General features: G+C 38.3%; 1 protein-coding gene and 1 long non-coding RNA gene across 40 annotated transcripts in view; both read right to left on the reverse strand.

Annotated features, from left to right (window-relative positions):
* PTPN13 (protein tyrosine phosphatase non-receptor type 13) overlaps positions 1 to 19,523 on the reverse strand; it is a 216,182-nt gene that overhangs the window by 116,462 nt on the left and 80,197 nt on the right. For all 39 annotated transcript variants that reach the window (XR_014813441.1, XR_014813440.1, XR_014813438.1 and 36 more), the window contains 3 exons: positions 14,043 to 14,108; positions 11,679 to 11,864; positions 7,497 to 7,584 (listed from right to left, as the gene is read on the reverse strand). Coding sequence is in view for 28 of the 39 variants with exons in the window: in XM_084973535.1 (XP_084829661.1) it covers positions 7,497 to 7,584; positions 11,679 to 11,864; positions 14,043 to 14,108 (340 nt within the window). In the remaining 11 variants the exon portion in view is untranslated. The remainder of the gene's footprint in view (positions 1 to 7,496; positions 7,585 to 11,678; positions 11,865 to 14,042; positions 14,109 to 19,523) is intronic.
* LOC146401088 (uncharacterized) lies at positions 14,548 to 18,469 on the reverse strand. The gene is made up of 2 exons (XR_014813496.1): positions 15,906 to 18,469; positions 14,548 to 15,674 (listed from the first exon to the last, which is right to left on the reverse strand). It is a non-coding gene; the product is annotated as an uncharacterized LOC146401088 (long non-coding RNA).

Here is a 19,523-nt window from a genome sequence, read left to right on the forward strand (position 1 = left end):
CATCTCCCTAAATTAAAATTATCCATTATATTATGTATCTGTCATCACTCCTACTCATCTCCTCATTCCTAGCCCTACCTCCAACTGGAACAATGACAGAGGGACCATGTCTTACTTGTTTTTATATTCCCAGTTCCTAATTAAAGAGATTCCAAAAGAATGCAAATGCTTATAGAATCAATTGGTCACATAACTTTTTTGGTCTTTTGTCTTTTTAGGCCCACACCTGCAGCATATGGAGGTTTCCAGGCTAGGAGTCGAATCGGAGCTGTAGCTGCCAGCCTATGCCACAGCCACAGCCACACCAGATCCGAGCCATGTCTGCAACCTACACCACAGCTCACGGCAACACCATATTCTTAACCCACTGATCGAGGCCAGGGATCAATCCCACGTCCTTATGGATACTAGTAGGGTTCATTAACCACTGAGCCATGATGGGAACTTTTACATAACTTTTGAAACTTTTTAAAGTCAATTTAGGCAGCAAATCTACCAGAAAGATTACTGTCAAAAAACAGGTTTTAAGTCTAGCTTTATCATTCAATCCAAGAGCTTGGGCAAGCCAGTTAATTTCTGTTTCTCACTTCCTTTATCTACAAAAGTGTGACTATAATTGGTTACGCCCTCTTCTTAGAGATGAACTAACCTATATGGACTATTATGAGTTCTTCTGAATAAGGGCAACGAAAAGTGGGAAATTTTAGTTCTTTTTTTTTTCTGCTTTATTTTCCTCAGTATAGGATTATCTACTGAGGGAGAAATTAAGTTCTTTTGAGAGAAAAATAACAAAACCAGAAATCAAAACATCACCTACAAAAGTTTTAGATTCTATAATTTAAAAAATCAAATTATTCCAAAGAGAATAAGCAATGACTATTGGTAGATTTTCCACCTTTTGAGGATGTTTTGAGTTCAGAGACAGTTTATAGAAAACATTAGATTACACACAAAAAGTATTCAAATTTAAAATGAAACTATAAACGCTTTCCTTTTGGAGAGAGCACAGTTTTCTAAAAAGTAAATGGCAGAGTTCTCATTGTGGCACAGCGGTTGCAAACCCGACTAGTATCCATGAGGATGCAGGTTCAATCCCTGGCCCCGCTCAGTGGGTTAAGGATCTGGGGTTGCTGTGGGTTGCAGTATAGGTTGCAGATGTGGCTAGGATCTGGTATTGTTGCTGCTGTGGCTGTGGCATAGACCAGCAGCTGCAGCTCCAAATCAAGCTCTAGCCTGGGAATTTTCACATGCCTTGGGTGCAGCCCTAAAAAGAAGAAGAAGAAAAAAGTAAATGGTGAGCAATAAACAAACTGTGAAGAGCTATAAATAAAAGATTTTAAGACCACAAAGCGTCTTCGCAATAGAACACATTCCATTTATTAAATTAAACTGAAAAAACCTTCCTGTAAAGCGCATTGTTTTAACTATTTTTGTTGTTTGTGATTAACATTATCCTTCATGGTGTATCTTCATCTTCCCCCCAGACACAAAAATGCACCACAGAAGCTGGCTTCAAAAACAGACATTTCAGTATTACAGGCTCCTCAATTCCCCGTCTGTCGTCACACATGTGTTCAAGCATGTGACAAAAGAAACAGGATATTATCAACATGCCCAAGTTCTAAAGCACTATCATACTGATCTGGTCACGGTGTAGGTTTCCACCTTAAGCCTGGCAGGAAATGTTTGATTCCTCTCTGCTCAGACAAGCCATTTCATCAGCATTTGCAGCATTAAATGACAGAGTTGGGGCACGCAGCCCGCTAGTTTAGGCCTTAGTTTCTACAACAGATCTCAGAGGTAAGACACAAGAAGAGACATTTTAAGGTCATTTATTCATAGAAAAAAATTTTATTAAGTTTTAGGTGCAGAATCAAATCACTTAGATAAAGGCATGATTCCTAAAGTTGCTTACTTCTTTCAATCTAATTCTGTATCTCACTGCTCATCTAGATATTTTACTTATTGAAAACTGCTCAGGAGCCTAAATGAACTAAAGCTATCACCACATAAAGGTTTTAGGTTGGTCTGTATCAAATGCTTTATTACTAAGGTAGTATGACAATGTTGCTTTGCTGCAAGTGACCACTGACAGTTAAGAACTGGCCCTGCTCCAAAGTGACACCAGTGTCCTAGAAGAATATTTCTTCTCAGAAGGTAATTGTTTTAATCTTTAAGATTTATATTAATGTATGCCACTGACATATATTAACGTATGCTCCTAATTGCTTCTGTCTGGTCATGTCTGTAAATAGTCTGCATCTTAATTCTGGCCGTGAGCTGGGTTTTTTTAAACTTGCTAAAGACAAATGAAAAGAGCCTTTTAGTACAACTGGGGTGAGACAGGAATCCTCTTCCATTATGTTTGATCCCCAAGTTAAGGACCTCTAATTCGACCTCAAATTAGAGAAACTAATTTAGGTTTACTCGAGTGATAAATTCTAATACCTTACAAATTCTGTTGAGTTTAGATACTGGGTAAACCTGATTCTCCCATAAAGAAAGGGTGACTAGAGAAGAAAACCAAGGGACAGTCTATTTAAAAACTCCTGTTAATTTTCTTAAGTTACTACAGTCACCTCTAGATTATCTGCATTTGGACAGTGTATTAGTCAAGAATTCTGCAGCACTATCAGACAACAATACTAAGTCTTAATGCTATAAAAACAAAGTCACAAATAAAAGTCATTAACAATTTGGTTTAAAACTTCTATTTGTCGCTGTAATAAGAAAACAGTCTAATAATATGAGCCAAGATGATGAACTACAGTTTATTCTGTTTTACTTTACACAAAACTTACAATTAAAATAGGTTATCAAAAAAAATCATGGAGTCTCACATATTTCTTTTTAGAAAAATTAAAATTGTATTACAAACATTATTAAATGTAGTACTTTTATATAACTTTTTTCATACCCATTCAATCAACAAACACCCATTAAAACCTACAAAAACTAATGTGATTATTCAATACAATAGGTTTTCCCTATTCTAGGATGGGGAAAACTCTGTATGTCCCCTACATTTCCAGAAAGCTTAATTTGTATATGGCTTAAAAATATATATAAATAAAAATAAAGCAAAATAAAAAAAGTATGTATGTAAATTATAAGTAAATAACCTGCTATTTAAAGTATGTTATAGAGTTGGTATACATTCAGTTCCATCTCTGTTGCTACCTCTAAAATGTTATGTAAAAATTCATGTCTGTTACAGTAAGAAAGAAATACAATCTAAACCAAGTTAACACTTACTAGTCTTTAAAATTTGATAAACTGGAGTTTCCATCATGGCTCAGTGGTTAACGAACCTGACTAGTATCCACAAGGATGCAGGTCCGATTCCTGGCCTTGATCAGTGGGTTAAGGATCCGGCTTTGCTATGAGTTGCAGTGTAGGTCACAGACACGGTTCAGATCTGGCATTGCTGTGGCTGTGGCTGTGGTGTAGGCTGGTGGCTATAGCTCTGATTCGACCCCTAGCCTGGGAACCTTCATGTGCTGTAGGTATGGCCTTAGAAAGACAAAAAAAAAAAAAAAAAAAAAAAAAAAAATTGATAAAACTAAATATAGCAGGGTGATCTTTTTCTTTAGATTCTATAGATTCATGATGAATAGGGATAGAGTGGGGGTCTCATATACAGAGGAACATTTTTTATTTTTAGAAGAAAACTATCTTTAAAAATTAATAACCAGGAGTTCCCGTCGTGGCACAGTGGAAACGAATCCAACTAGGAACCATGAGGTTGTGGGTTCGATTCCTGGCCTCGCTCAGTAGGTTAAGGATCTGGCTCTGCCATGAGCTGTGGTGTAGGTTGCAGAGGCAGCTCGGATCTGGTGTTGCTGTGACTGTGGTGTAGGCTGGCAGCTACAGCTCCAATTAGACTCCTAGCCTGGGAACTTCCACATGCTGCGGGTGTGGCCCTAAAAAAAAGTCAAAAAAAATTTCAATACTATACCCTTATATTTACTAAGTTAACAAGTAACAAACAAGTAATTTCATCACACGGCCACCTAATGACAGCAGGAGATGACAGAAGGGAACTACGAAAACAGAACAGGAAAGAGAAATAAGGAAGAGAGGAAGATAAAAGGAGAGAGAAGGAGGAAGGCAGAAATAGAAAGATGATAAATAAGAGAAGCAGAAATCACTTCCTTTAAATCTAATGTTTACTTATTAAAGTATTCACTGTGTCTCCTTAAAAAAGACTCATTCAGTTCTAAAGCGAGGGATGGACTAAAAATGTGATGGATTAACAAAGTGTTAACTACGCTTGGCACCAAGATTCACACCGTATCATATCTTAGTATCATTTTAAGATGAGACAGATTCTTACTTGTGAGAGGAAGGTATATCTACATGTATGAGGATATAAGTACAGCAAGGAAACACAAGAAAGGGTTAAAGACATTTTTTAAAATTGCCATTGAGGCACTGAAAAAACTAAGTTAAACAAAGTCTGCCTTCTTCCTTTTTTTGGATCCGCGTATCAACTAATAATAAATATATTAGTTCTGGTATGGGCTCTATGTCCTCTTCCCATTCTTCCCCTTCCCTCTCAGTTCCACCATATGAAGTGCACAGAAAATTGCTACTGAATTTGAGACTGTCCATACTGATTACACTGGTGATATGAAAACTAAGTTTCCTTTTTAGAAAAATAATCCTCATTCACAGTAAGTAAAATCAAAGTACCAAAAACAGACACTTAACTGCACTGGTACAGAATCACTCCATTAGAAACAACTTTATTGCTTCTCTTTTTAAAATTTTTTTATTATAGTTGACTTCCAATGTTCTGTCCATTTCTGCTGCGCGGCAAAGCGACCAGCCATACATCCACAGACATTCTCTATCTCACATTATCCTCCATCATGTTCCATCACAAGTAATCAGATAGAGTTCCCTGTGCTACACAGCAGAATCTTTATTGCTTTTCCTTGACTTCTTAAGTTAAGCAGTACACGTGCTTAGAGCACATTTTTCCCTCTCAGACAAGAGAGTTCTGAATTCTGCAAAATGTTTGGTCCAGAGAATCAAATGTCTGTATTGAGTTTTCACCATGAGAATTTTTCAAAGGTTTTTAAAGAACATAGCTGTGCTCTGATTGTCTAAATAGTTAAGCATTTAAATTTTTTAACCTGACTATATCAATTAGAATGCTCTATTAGAATGTTTAAGCAGTATTTACATTTACTTATCCCCAGCTGTAAAATTAAAGACAATAAAATATTTCACCCCAAAAGTATTTTTGTTAATGTTTAGATAGCATAATTATCAATATTAATTGATAAGAACTAAAGAGAATAGAAATAAGCAAAAATGAAAGTTCATTTTATAAATAAGCCAAGCTTGAACCCCAAGCGCCGATGGTGAACTAATCTATGACAAGAGAGGTGAGAATATGCAATGCAGGAGGGAGTCTCTTGAATAAGTGGTGCTGGGACAGCTGGACAGCTACTTGAAAAAGCTACTTGAAAAAGAATGAAATCAGAGCATTCTCCAACACCATACACAAAAATAAACTCAAAATGGCTTCAGGAAATGTAAGGCCAGACACTATAAAACTCCTAGAGGAAAACAAAGGCAGAAACATTCTTTGACATAAATTCTAGCAATATCTTGTTTGATCCATCTCCTAGAATAATGTAAAAAAAAAAATTAACCAATGGGACCTAATTAAACTTAAAAGCTTTTGCAGAGCAAAGGAATCCATAAACAAAATGAAAAGACAACACACAGAATGGGAGAAAACACTTGCAAATGAAGCAACTGACAAAGTATTAATCTCCAAAGCATACAAACATTTCATGCAGCTTTATAACCAAAAAATCATACAACCCAATCAAAAAATGGGCAGGAGATCTACATAGATACTTCTCCAAAGCAGACAGACAGATAGCCATAAAACACATAAAATGGTGCTCAACTCACTCATCATTATTAGAGAAATAATAACGAGGGACTCCCAACGATGTGAGGAACAATTCTCAAACGACGAGGGGTCACCCCACACTGGGCACCTGTCAGAATGGCCATCCTGAAGGAGACTAAAAACAATAAATGCTGGAGAGGGCGTGGAGAAAAGAGAGCCCTCCTCCACTATTGGTGGGAATGTATTGGCACAATCGCTGCAGAGAACAGTATGGAGGTTCCTTAACAAATAAATATAGAACTGCTATATGATCCAGCAATCCCATTCCTGAGCATACATCCAGAGAAAACCTTGACTCGGAAAGATACATGCACCCCAATGTTTACTGCCGCACTATTTACAACAGCCAAGACATGGTAACAACCTAAATGTCCATCAACAGAGGAACCGTTAAAGAAGTTGTGGTATACACATACAATGAAATATTACTCAGCCATGACAAGAATGAAATAATGCCATTTGCAGCCATATGGATGGACCTAGCATTTATCATACTGACTGAAGTCAGTCAAAGACAAATACCATATGACATCACTCATAGGTAGAATCCAACAAAAAATGATACAAAAGAACTTATTATGGACAGAGAAGAAACAGATTTCAAAAGCAATCTTTAGGTTACCATGGGGGAAACCGTGGAGGGGGAAGAGAAGAACTGGGAGAAGAGAAATAACCCGTACACACTACTGTGTAAAACAGATTATTAGTAAGAACCTCCTGTATAGCTCAGGGAAATCTACTCGATAATCTGTAATAACCTATAAGGGGAAAAAGAATGGATATATCTACATGTATAACCAATTCACTTTGCTGTACACCGGAAACTAATACAACCCCAAGAGTCAACTATACCCCAATAACATTTTTTAAAAATTAAAAAAATGAAAGAAAAATAAACAAGTAAATAAGTAAATAAACTTGAAAATTAACACTGAAATACCACTTTTTTTTTCAGTCTTTTTAGGGCTGTACCTGTGGCATATGGAGGTTCCTAGGCTAAGGGCTGAATCGGAGCTCTAGCCACTGGCCGCGCCAGATCTGAGCTGTGTCTGTGATCTACACCACAGCTCATGGCAATGCTGGAGCCTTAACCCACTGAGGAAGGTCAGGATTAAACCTGCATCCTCACAGGTGCTAGTGAGATTCGCTTCTGCTGAGCCATGATGGGAACGCCGAATACAAGTTTTCATGTAAAAATTTATTTTTTCTTTCATTTCATGTGTTTGGAATTTCTATTCTGTTTCTTGAAAACTCAATAACTATATAAAACCTACGTAATGCTCTTGGCAAATAGAAAAACTCTTCACCCGTTTTGATTTACTAAGCATCAAAAGAAATGATTTACTGAGGAAGTTGTGACTGTATTATTAACACTGTTCTGCATCGCTATTGTGAATTTATACATAAATACGCCCAGAGCTCCCGGCTGTTCAGCACCTCCCGTTTCCGCACTCATGTTATGACTGTTGTTACAATGACCAGATCTCCAAGCGAGGTAAGTATGATTTTGTAAAGGAAACAACAGGTTAAAGCCTAAACATTTCTTATTCATGTTTCTTACCTGTGGGTAATCCTTTTCCTCTCAGCCGGTCTCGGAGAGCCTGGCTTCGATCAGGCTTCTGTTCATTGTTACGGGAAAGCTGATCCGTCTGTACACAGGTAATCAAAAGTCAAGTTGGCAAGAGAATCTCCCTTTTGTTTTCATGGAAATTATCTACAGAATGACACTAGGTAGGTAATTTTTGGGAAGTGTAATCTTCAAGAGAAAACACTCCATGGTTGCTATTGTTAATATAGATTCCTTGGATAAGACTTATGTAGCTTAGTTCTGGCCACTTCATCTTTTGGAAATGCAATGCAGGAAAACAGTTGTCAAAGAGTAATCTGCTAACTAGGGAGCAAAATTAGCAAATTCAAGTAGTTAAAATGAGTTCCATTTCAAAACAATAAACTTGAAGTGGTATTTTTTCCAAACTGATAACTACTTTCATTTCTCAAGTATGAGTATAATTTTAAAACTATATTGGTTCTGGCATGATAAAGCTTTCTCCTGATAGTAACTATTCATTGAGGGTACTGACTTAAATTATTTTTAAAAATAATTTTCTAGATTTTGCCTGTCAGAAATTGTATTTGAGAAATGCTTTAAACTAAATGGACATATGGAGGGATGATAATTAAATTTAAATCAATGTGTTCTTTTGGGACTTCTTTGGAACAAAATGTTTAAGTAATCTTAAATTTTAATAACTTCAACCAAGGATACTTATTTAAAATAAAGCATGTCACGAGTTCCTGTCATGGCTCAGTAGTACGAACCCAACTAGTATCTATGAGGATGCAGGTTTGATCCCTGGCCCTGTTCTGTGGGTCAAGTGGCGTTGCTGTGAGCTGTGGGGTAGGTCACAGATGTGGTTCAGATCTGGCGTGGCTGTGGCTGTGGGGTAGGCCAGCAGCTGTAGCTGATTGGACCCCAAGCCTGGGAATTTTCACATGCCATGAGAGTGGCCCTAAAAAGACAGACAAACAAATAAATAAATCATGTCAAATTAGATCAAAATCAATATTACAAGAGGTGAAATATTAGAACACTGAGTTTATTCAGATGATTAGTCAGAATAATTGTAAGGAAATAAATGTAAGGAGAGAGAATGGAGAAGTTACTTAAATCTGGCACTGAGCGCATGCAGACATATCTATTTATATAAACACACAGACACATACTCTTTAATATTCCCCCTTTAGTAAAACTTGGTTAAGCATGAATTTAAAATCCATTTAGGGTAGTGTATTTGAGTATATATATGCTTCCTATCTATAAGAAGACACGATTAATAACAGCTGCCAGAGTTCCCATCGTGGCTCAGTGGAAACGAATCTGACTAGCATCCATGAGGATGAGGGTTGGATCCCTGGCCTCGCTCAGTGGGTTAAGGATGCGGTGTTGATGTGGCTGTGGTGTAGGCCAGAGGCTACAGCTCTGATATGACTCTGAGCCTGGGAACCTCCATATGCCATGGGAGCAGTCCTAAGAAGACAAAAAAATAAAAATAAAAAACCCTGTCACTTACTGAGCAATTACTATAAGGCAGGCGCTATGTTAACTGCTTTATGTACTTTGTTATTTAATCTCAGAAAACCTCATGTGGTATATATTATACTCATATTACAATAAAGGGAGAAATAGCAAGCAAAATTCTAAGGACCTTGAAGCAGCTCATCAGCATTGGAATAACTATCTTCATAGCTATTTAGTAACATGGGTGCATGATGTACTATTATTCCTGCTTTACAGATAAGTAAAATTAAGGTCAAAAGTGTTATAAGATTAAATCAGTGGAAGAACCAGGACAAGTAAACTGGCCTACTGACTTTTGCTGTATGCAAATTAATTTTAAGTAAATCAGGATTACGGTCCCTTAAAATGAATTTCACACTGAGTGAAAGACTGATTTATTCTATCAGCTACTGGAGGCAACAGCAGCTTCAGAGGGAGCATAATGGCCAACAGCATGGCCTTAGGGTCAGAAATCCGAGTTCTAATTCTACCTCTGTCATTTACCATATGTGTGGCCAGGGGCAAGTTATTTAATCCTTTTAAGCCTCAGTTTCATTATCTCTAAATGAGGATGAAATTATCCCTTATAACCTGGGACTGTTACGCTGAATAAATGTGAACAAGCACGTAAGCCATTCAGCACAGTGCTGGGCACAAAGCAAATACCTAAAGAAAGACATCTGGTGATGTCCGGGAGACTAGCAAGAGCAAAGGAAAGACGAGGAGAAGGCTATTAATTCTACTTAGAAATTGACCTATGGAAAGGTGGGCTCTCTATATGTTGATTCCAACGGACCCTCTATTCCTCTCTCCACACTAAAGAGCCCACAACACATCCCGTATCAGACCTATCACTTCCTCAAGCATCTTGCTCTTTCCCATTTCACAGCATTTATCCAAGTTTACTTCACTCTGCCTGGATTACCCTTCCCTTCTGTCTAGTCTATAAGATCTATTTTAATGTGCTATTTTTCAATGTAGTCATTCCTTGCATTCTCAACCTTTACAGCTTTTAAATCCCTGACTGATTAACAGAAAATATAAGTCCTATAAGCTTTGTGAATCTCAATTTCTTTAAGAAATTATATATATATATTATAAAGTGAAGGAGTCAGTAGAGAACAACATTCCTCGGAGAGAGTTTTTACAAAACACTGGTATTATGAGCATATCTGAAAAGTTTGGGAAATGTTTCATGCATATGTCTGTCCCTCTGGAAGGTTATTCATACAATCTAGTATATTAAAGGCTCTGAGAAGTGCTGCAGTGAAAATATCCAAAGACATATTTGAGAATATGTAGGAAACTTTTGGTCTGAATAGAGGGCTTTCGTAAGTTTTTAGCATCTTTACCTGTGTTCAAAATAAAAATCATACAGGAATATAAAGAAATCAAATAAAAGTGGAGCAGCTCTACGTGAGGAGGGGAAATAAGCACAAGAATCCTCTTCACTTGGCCTCTACTACCTGCACTATTCTTACTAAAGAATCGCAAAGGCTCCACGGGATAGAGTTTACAAACCACTTAACCTAGAAGACTCTATGAGCCTGTTTCTTATATAGTGGCAGAGCATGTGAAATTTGGATATATTCCTGCCGACCATAGGATATCCCGGTTAAAATGGCAGACCTAAATCCCTAGGGGTGACGCATTAAGAGGAAGCCAACAAGGACACTGTGTGACAGTAGCAAATCTACCCAAAGTCTACACAAGGAGAGGGACTTGGGCACCATAACCTAAAGGGTAAGAGCAGATAAAGTTTAGATCTCGATCAGATATCAAAATCCAAGGAGCGTTCAAACTAGGGCAAACAGGATAGAAGACGGCTTGAGAAATGCAGGTGAGGGACTGTTGGATATAGAGCTTTCAGTCTTGGGATTCTTCACGTCTAAGACAAAAGAGAAAATGACGGAGTCCCAGTCTTAGGACAACCTAGCAGGGACACAAGCATGCATGCAACTTACACAGTAGGTGCCAATGTCCGAAGAAGGCAGGGAGGGTCTGGGGAATACCCAAGAGGTCCAGACCAGTAAGTGGGCAAGAAAGAGTATAAAGCAAAAGAAATTTAAATAATTCTAAAACCCATTTTGCATGTCCACACAACTTTCACAGCAGACCCACTTACTGAATGCTTCACCGGGAGGGATGTTAAGAAATGAGATAAGAAGATATTTTTAGCTCTGACATGCTGTGATTCTATGATACTTGCTAGAATAAAGTTCTAAACAAACCAAACAACTAATTCTTGTAAAATCTAGGAGACTAAATTATTGCCCTGGACTTCTACAAAAATTTTTTTTTCTTGTCTTTTTAGGGCCATCCCTGTGGCACATGGAGGCTCCGAAGATAGGGGTCAAATCAGAGCTACAGCTTCAGCCTACACAACAGCTCAAGGCAACGCCAGATCCTTAACCCACTAAGCAAGGCGAGGGATCAAACCAGCGTCCTCAGGCGTACTAGTCAGATTCCTTCCTGCTGAGCCACGACGGGAACTGCTGGGCTTCTAAATGTTTAAGTACTGTTTCCAATAAACAACATCAGAACAAGAAATTTCACCTCCTGTTCCTAGTCTTCACGAGAAAAGAGTAGTAAAGGAGTAAATCCATGGAGCTCTAAAGACAATTTTGTGAAGTGCTGCTAAATTTTAAAATATGACAACGTGTACCAACTGGCACTGTGGCTTACCCCAGAAAGATTTCCCAGAACCAGTTTTACCAACTGCTTCACGTAGGAAAACGAAGGTGCACAGTTGCTGTTCCTAATGTGGGCACTGCAAGCGTCCAGGACAGTCCGCACAGAAACCCGAGCGTAAATGACGTCCTCGCACATTCCAAGCAGGATACTGTTGAGATGATCTCCGAGCCTGATAGGCTGAACACAAAGGAAGAAAAGGTCAGGCTGGTAAGTGCGAGTAAATCTTACTAAAATGAGACAAACCATTCCGAGAGTCACAGGAACCACCCCAGCCTTCAAATACTTGGAAGAAATGAACTCCTTGTCTAGTAGCATATGTGACTGCATTTTACCTTTTCATAAGCCAAAAAAATTTTTAGCATTAGATGGTTAACATGCATCTCCTAAGATACGAAGTATTATAGAAAAACTCTGGGGTTTTTTGCTATGATAAAGAAACGGAATGTTTTGGTTATGCGAGTGTTTTGCTAAGCAGTCTATACTTACACACTATTTGGGGGGAATAAACAATTTCCTAACATTCCATAAAAATAATATACTTGATATATATTAAATATACTTTGATGTCCTCACGCTAACTTAGAAGAGATTTCAAATACTGCAATGGCTCAAGGTCATTTAGGTATAAGTTCTCATTATGCTGCTGAAAGAGGTCAAAATGAGAGAGATTTTTCTTTTAATTGGTTGACACAAATTTGTTGAATATTATGTCCAAATGTCCAAAAAGCATACCAAGAAATGCAAATTAAAACCACAAAAAGAAGCCACTATACACTCAAGAGAATAAAGATTGATGATGTGAAGTAGTGGTAAGAAGAACACTGCTGATGAGAATTTGAACTGGTATATCTACGCTTTGGTTTAATCATATGCTTTCCCCCTGAACCTTCCCCTCCACTTCTCATCCATTTGGGTATTATACATCATCCTTTGGAGGTCAGCTTAGATGCAATGTCCTTCAACAAACCTATCCTACCCCTCCAAGTCGTGTAGGAGGCTCCAATTCTAACTACGTTATGTTTTCCATAGCATCCTGCATTTTCCCTAACACAGCATTCATCTTATTGTGTTGTAATTGGTTATTTGGTTGTCTGTAGCCATGAACGGACTTCATAGGCTTTAGACATTTTATTCCTAATGTCTGACATAAGGTAGGTGGCTTAATAAATACTTTTGAATTAATATTACATATTCCCCAATTATGATTTCCAATATTAAAACAGAAGTAAAAGTCTATACTTCCCTTCCAATTTATTCATTCTAGACTCTATTTTCAGTTACCAGAAAAGGGAAAGTGTTAACTATAGGATATTACCACATTTTGCATGTAAGTTAGGTGTATAAAATATGACACCGTTATCTCTAGTAATAGTTTAACTTTCTCATTTACATTTATAAAATTGAAACTTAAGAGAGAAAGAAAATACACAGTATTTTTCATGATGAAAAATAAAACGAAACTAAGGGGAAGACTATTACTCATATTTCATGGATCTTGAGATGTCTGAATTTTAAAATAAAAGCCTAAAATGCTTGTTGCTTTTTAATTTGATTAAAAACATACACACTTAATTACTTTTAAGTTCTAAATGCGTAAAATAAAACAATTCTTTAGTTATATCTTTGATGAAATATAGTTATTTAAAATTTTTCTAATACCTTTACTACTATGTGTATATTGCGTCTTAGGAATCAGTTATTTTAGAAAAATAAAGACTACAGGCAGTCCAGTGGTCATCAGAGCCTAAGACACCACAAAGTGTTACTTTAATAACCCTGCTGCAGGGGGTAATAAAGTATGATTTTCAAGTGACAAGTTTAAACTCTACTGCGACATAGAGCTACTCTTCCTACAGTCTTTGCATCAAAAAAGGTTATCATATTCTGCTCAAGAAAGAATCAACAAAGACATTTCCAACCCCTTCCTATCAGTCAGTAAATCAAAAGAAATAAAGTAGATTCTCATTTCTCTTGCTATGATTTTGTTGGGTTTTGTTTTTGCTTTTGGCTGCACCCACAGCATATGGAAGTTCCTGGGCCAGCACAGAAGTAACCTCAGCCAGAGCAGTGACGATGCTGAATCCTCAACCCACTGAGCCACCAGGGAACTCTGTCTCTTGCTGTAATTTTGAAAAGGCTACTACATTTCACAGACTGAATTGTTGAAACACAGGTAGTGACCACCATAATTCTAAGAACACTCTAAGACAAATTTCATTAGTGCTTTATTATCTCATATTATTTTAACTGTATAGAAACGCTGGTGTGCCTGACAACATGCTATAGAACACATGTAAACACAAGAAAGAGCTTCTTAGAAAGTGTAAAGTTTCCGAATGTGACCATTTGACTTACTTGGCTCTGAGGTACTTCATGATCAGCCCCCCAATACAATGTCATTCCAAGAGAATAAATATGGATCTAGGAATAAAATTTTTAAAAATTATTTATGGTAAAAATTTAATTTAGCAAATACTATATATTCATGACATTTTGCTCCAAAATAGGCATAACACATGATTTGAGAAAATCATCATTTCATATTTTGCATAAAAGTATAAAACAGAAAATACTGGAAATTATCAGAACAGGTGTTTTTGGGTAACTGTTATGTTTATTAAGGCATGTTTTAGATAGAGTAAAATTCAGCTTTGAGACGTCCCGTTTTTGAGTGTGACAAAGGTATACAGTCGTTTCAGCACCATTACTATCTAGAGGATGTTTTCTTCACCCCCAAAAGTTTTTCCATCTGGAGTCAACCTTCTCCCAACGCCACTGATCTGATTTCCATTCCCACGGCTTTGCCTTTCCAGAACACTATATAACTACAATCAGATAAAAGATCCTCTTTGGTGTCTGATTTTTCTATATTTTTGATTTTATTTTATTGGAGTATAGTTGATGAACAATGCTATATTAGTTTCAGGGGTGCAGCCACGTGAATCAGTCATACAGGTAAGTATGCCCGTTCTCCTTCCCACGCAGCTTGTCACAAACGGTGGACGAGGTTTTCTTGTGCTGCAGAGCAGGTTCTCCTCAAGCATCCGTTTTCCACAGTAGTGGGTATGTGTTCTTCCTACTCTCCGCACCCTTCCTCCCCTCAACACCTTTACCTGCGGTAACCAAAAGACTGCCTTGAAATCTGTTTCGGAACAGACTGAAAAAAAACCCCAAAGACTGGGTTTGAAATCTGTTCCAGAACAGACTTAAAAAAACCCCGTTTTTCCAATTCCCCAGCCTGTCTACTATGAGTAATCATTTCTACTGGTTCTTATTTAAAATTTCTTCATGCAAACTCAACCAAGTATGAAGTTTCATTCCTCCTTCTTTTACAAAAGGGCAGAAATTTAAAAAACTACTCAGCATCTTGCCATTTTAATTTAATAAGACAGGCACTTCCATATTAATGCTTAGAATTCTATTCATTCTTTACACTGTTGCAGAGAACTCCATTTTGTGGCTGTAGTACTGCTGACTTGACTGATGCGTTATGAATTAGAGTTTTTCTGAAGTTTTGCTACTATAAATAATGTATATAAAGCAGACAGCCTTGTGATGTATCATTTTGTACATGCGGCTATTCCTCTTGAACTGACTTTCTGAGACTATGAATAAAAGAATACACCATCTGTAGCTTTGGTACATTTTGTCAGCTTCCCTTCCAAAGAGCTGTATCACCTTACATTTCTACCAGCTACACATGAGAGGTCTTTTCACAAGCCTTATCCATAGAATGTCTTATGAAGATTTGGATTTTTGCCAAATGAAAAGAAAAAAAAATCTTATTTCAGTTTTTTGATTGGTATTTTTCTTACTAAGAATGGATGAAGTAGGAGTTACTGTTGTGGCTCAATGGGTTAAGAATCTGAATAATATCCATGAGTATGCAGGTTTGATCCCTGGCCTTGCTCAGTGGGTTAAAGGATCTGGCACTGCCGAGAGCTGCAGCTCAGGTCCGGGGCTGCTGTCTGTGGCACAGGCCAGCAGCTGCAGCTCTGATTCAACCCTTAGCCTAGGGAACTTCCTTAATGTGCCCTAAAAGAAAAAAAAGAAAGAAAGAAAAAAGGATGGTGCAGTAGGATCAGAAAATATTCCTTTTTCATTGTTTGTTTTCTTATTTTTTTGGAGGGGGGTCTTTTTTAGGGCCACACCCACAGCATATAGAGGTTCCCAGGCTAGGGGTCAAATTGGGGAGCTACAGCTGCCGGCCTACGCCACAGCCACAGCAACATGGATCCAAGCTGCATGTGCGTGCTGCTTCAAGACTGGGGAAATGACATCCTATTTTTACTGGTAGGAATGATTCAAGAAGGAAAACTGGAACTGCAGGAGCCAGAGGAGACAGTCAGGAGAACGCTGCTGAGTAAGTGGGAGGAAGGGGAAGCTAAGGCACAAATGAAGGAGTTGGCTTTGCAGAGCAGCACGGGCAGTTCTTCTGAAGTAAGGAAGCTATGTGAAAATTTACTTGGGTCATGGGGCATGGGACCTGGGAAAAGTCCTTACTGACGGCTCCCACTTTTGTTTTCCTGTGACAAAGGCTGCAAGAATATATGCTAAAAGTCGGGACAGTTCTGATGAGTAATCATTTTCTAGTTCTGTTAAGAGATTCGGAGGTAGACTTTGAGCCCATCTCGGTCAACACTGCATCATCTTAATTAACCATGTGCATTTTTTGCACCAATCTTATTCCAGTGTCATCTTATTTTCTTGTACGTATTTGCACTTTGCTTCTATTTTCTCTCCTGTGTTTTTGAAACCTATAAACTGTCTCAAATCCTCTTTAGCTAGAGGGGAAGGGACACAAATAGAATGGAGTGTCCTTATGATCTCACAGCATTTTATTCCTAACGCTGCCTCCGAAATTATTCCTAAATTACAGATTAGAAAAAGCTGTAGTTTTCAAATATTTTCGAGGCTCCCAATTTTCAAAAATCCAAATTCTTTATGGGAAGTAAGGCTCACTCTGACCTGCCACTTCCTCCATTTTCCAGACAGATTTTTATGTTTTCCTTCAATTATCGCTCCCTCCCCTGTCATATCTAAACACTTCAGAACTACTAGACAATTCTCTGTTGGCAAAATAAGTTTTTCTCTTTCCCGGCTTTTCTTGAGCAGTGCTTCCTACCACGAATTTCTTTCTGCATCTCTCAACAAAACTTCTACCCATTATTGGCAGCCCAGAAACGGTGTTATCTATTATGTGTGCTGCACAGATCTTCTCAAACAGGATAAAGCGTTCCCTCTTCTATGGTGGTGGTTATTTCATTTGTGTCGCTAATGAAACAACTAATACTACCTGTAATATAGTTATGTCCCTGTTTGTCTTCCTTAAGAGAGCCTTTTTTATATATCTTAATATCCCTCTTAGCACCAATACGGAACTTGCACAGGGTATTCAATACATGCCTGCTGAATTCAATGACATGTGCATGAAGTTCAAGGCAGCATGGGGCAGGCTATTTGTATATTTCCGCTTAAAATTCGAAGAACCTCAATGGGAACACCTTTTCAAAGAGCGTCATATATGAAAAACATTTCCCATACCTTTAGCAAAAATGACGAAATGCACATTCAAATATACTTCTCCTAATATATTAACTTTGATTTGTGAACCTTTGAGATGCTGGCAGCATCTTAGGACTTTTTGCTACATTTACTTTTCAGTATGCTAAGCGAGTTACTATATTCTAATAACTTTTATTCAGGACTACACAAAATTAATAACATCACTCTTCAAATTAGGTTATAAAATTACACATTTGCTGATCATCTATGCATAAACTATAATGACTACTTCTAGGCATCCACCTGGCTGGAACATGGCATGCCTAGGTATTCGGTCAAACATTCATCTGGGTGTTTCTGTGAGAGGGACTGTGGCCGACAGGGACATTTAAATCGGTAAACTCAGCAAGGCGGAGTGCTCTCCCTAGGGCAGGGGGTCCTGATCCAATCATGGGTCCTGATCCAATCATGTGAGGCCTGAACAGAGCACCACGCTTACCACCCCTGAGTAGGAAAGAATTCTTTCTGCCTGACTGCCTTCGAACTAGGACATCAGTTCTTTGTTTCCTTTGGACTGGGTCCCAAATAGCAGCTCTTCCTGGATCCTGAGCCTGCTGGCCTTCAGACTGGAACAACACCGTCAAGTCTCCTGGTGATGAGACCTACACCGCCGCCTCTGCTGGGTCTCCAGCTCGCCCACGCACCCTGCACATCTTGGGACTTAGCAGCCTCCATCATGACGCAAGCTAATAAATTTCTCCTTATACACACTCCTCCCCCCCCACCCAACACACATGTCCTCTTGATCCTTTCTCTGGAGACCCCTGTTTAAATACATAGAGACATGAAATATCTACAGGTAAAAGAATATGCAAAAATGACAACTGCTCTTTTCTAAGGACAGTGCTCAATGGGACTGAAGCTTTTAACACTTTCAAAATTATTTAAAAAATTTTAAAGCAATAATTCTAGGTATATAAGATTTTTATTAAAATAATGTCTAGTAATATCTGATACCTAATCCTAGAGAAATATTGTTGGCATTTGAGAAAAAGTTCTCACAGAATACAAAGAAAAATGTTTTACTTTCATATTTATTCCAAAATAATAAAAAGTAAATGTGGATAATATTTCTACACACATTATTCATAAGCTAAGAGTTTCTTCTTTGGTGCAGTTTAAAAAGACATTGGCATGGAGTTCCTGTAGTGGCGCAATGGGAACAATTCCACTAGGAACCATGAGGTTGAGGGTTCGATCCCTGCCCTTGCTCAGTGGGTTAAGGATCCGGCGTTGCTGTGGCTCTGGCGTAGGATGGCGGCTATAGCTCTGATTCGACCACTAACCTGGGGACCTCTGTATGCCGCAGGTGCGGCCCTAAAAAAAAAGAAAGAGAAGAAAAACCCCAAAAAACAAACAAAAAAACCCACAGGCAGAAAGATTAGTGGTACCAAAGTATAAGTTAATACAGTAACACTGCCGTATCACCAAGAGTGCTTAGTTGATCTGGTTGATAAACAGCAACGAATGGGTTATAGTTCAGTTACAGACACTGCACAAAAAGAAGGTCATACAAGGAATGATTATTCAAAAATAAGCAAGTATTTGGCCTTCATCATTTTCTTCACTTTTTATTTAATTAGAAAAAGAAGGAGAATACAATGGCCTACACTGTCTAACAGCAAATCCCTCCTGGTAAGATCAGCAAGCCCAGGGAGTAAAAGAAATCAGGCTTAGAATTTTTTTTTAAGGTTTTTGATTTCCTTTCACTTCCCCCGCATATGTAGTTACCTTCTAAGGGAATTTCTGGTTTTGTGGTCTTTGCCTAGGTCCCATCTGCATCAGAGATCTTGGGACCTGTTCGTTCCTGACGGGTAGCAGAGAGGAAATCTACTCTCCGCTCTCCATAGAGCAGCAGAGCAGGTCAGGATGGTTTCCCGTCAAAGGGGCTGCTTGTGACGGTGATTCCCACACAGAGTTACAAGAACAGACAGGAGACAGTATTGACACAAGTTCACTAACTATTTCAGTCGTTCAACATTTTCCTGAAAGTCACTAAGCTAGGGACTATGCTAAGACGCAGAGAGCTCATCTTGGTATCAGTGACAACACTATCATACACGAATGTGTAAGAATATGAATAGCAAGCAGTGCACAGTGTTAAGGCTTACACTATACGCTTTCGCTCATTCAGTACCATACAGATGGAAACTAACTCGTCCAAGGTCACATAACTAGCTAAGTCCTGGAAGCAGGATCCAAATTCAGGCTCCAGAGCCATACGCTCACCCCCAGCCCAGGGTTTATAACCCTCAGTCCCACTGACATTTG

Source organism: Sus scrofa, chromosome 8, assembly GCF_054392235.1.
Source record: "Sus scrofa isolate SSC_HxYL_T2T_F1_AM1 chromosome 8, Sscrofa_HxYL_maternal_Yorkshire_Landrace_v2.0, whole genome shotgun sequence".
Taxonomy (NCBI): domain Eukaryota; kingdom Metazoa; phylum Chordata; class Mammalia; order Artiodactyla; family Suidae; genus Sus; species Sus scrofa.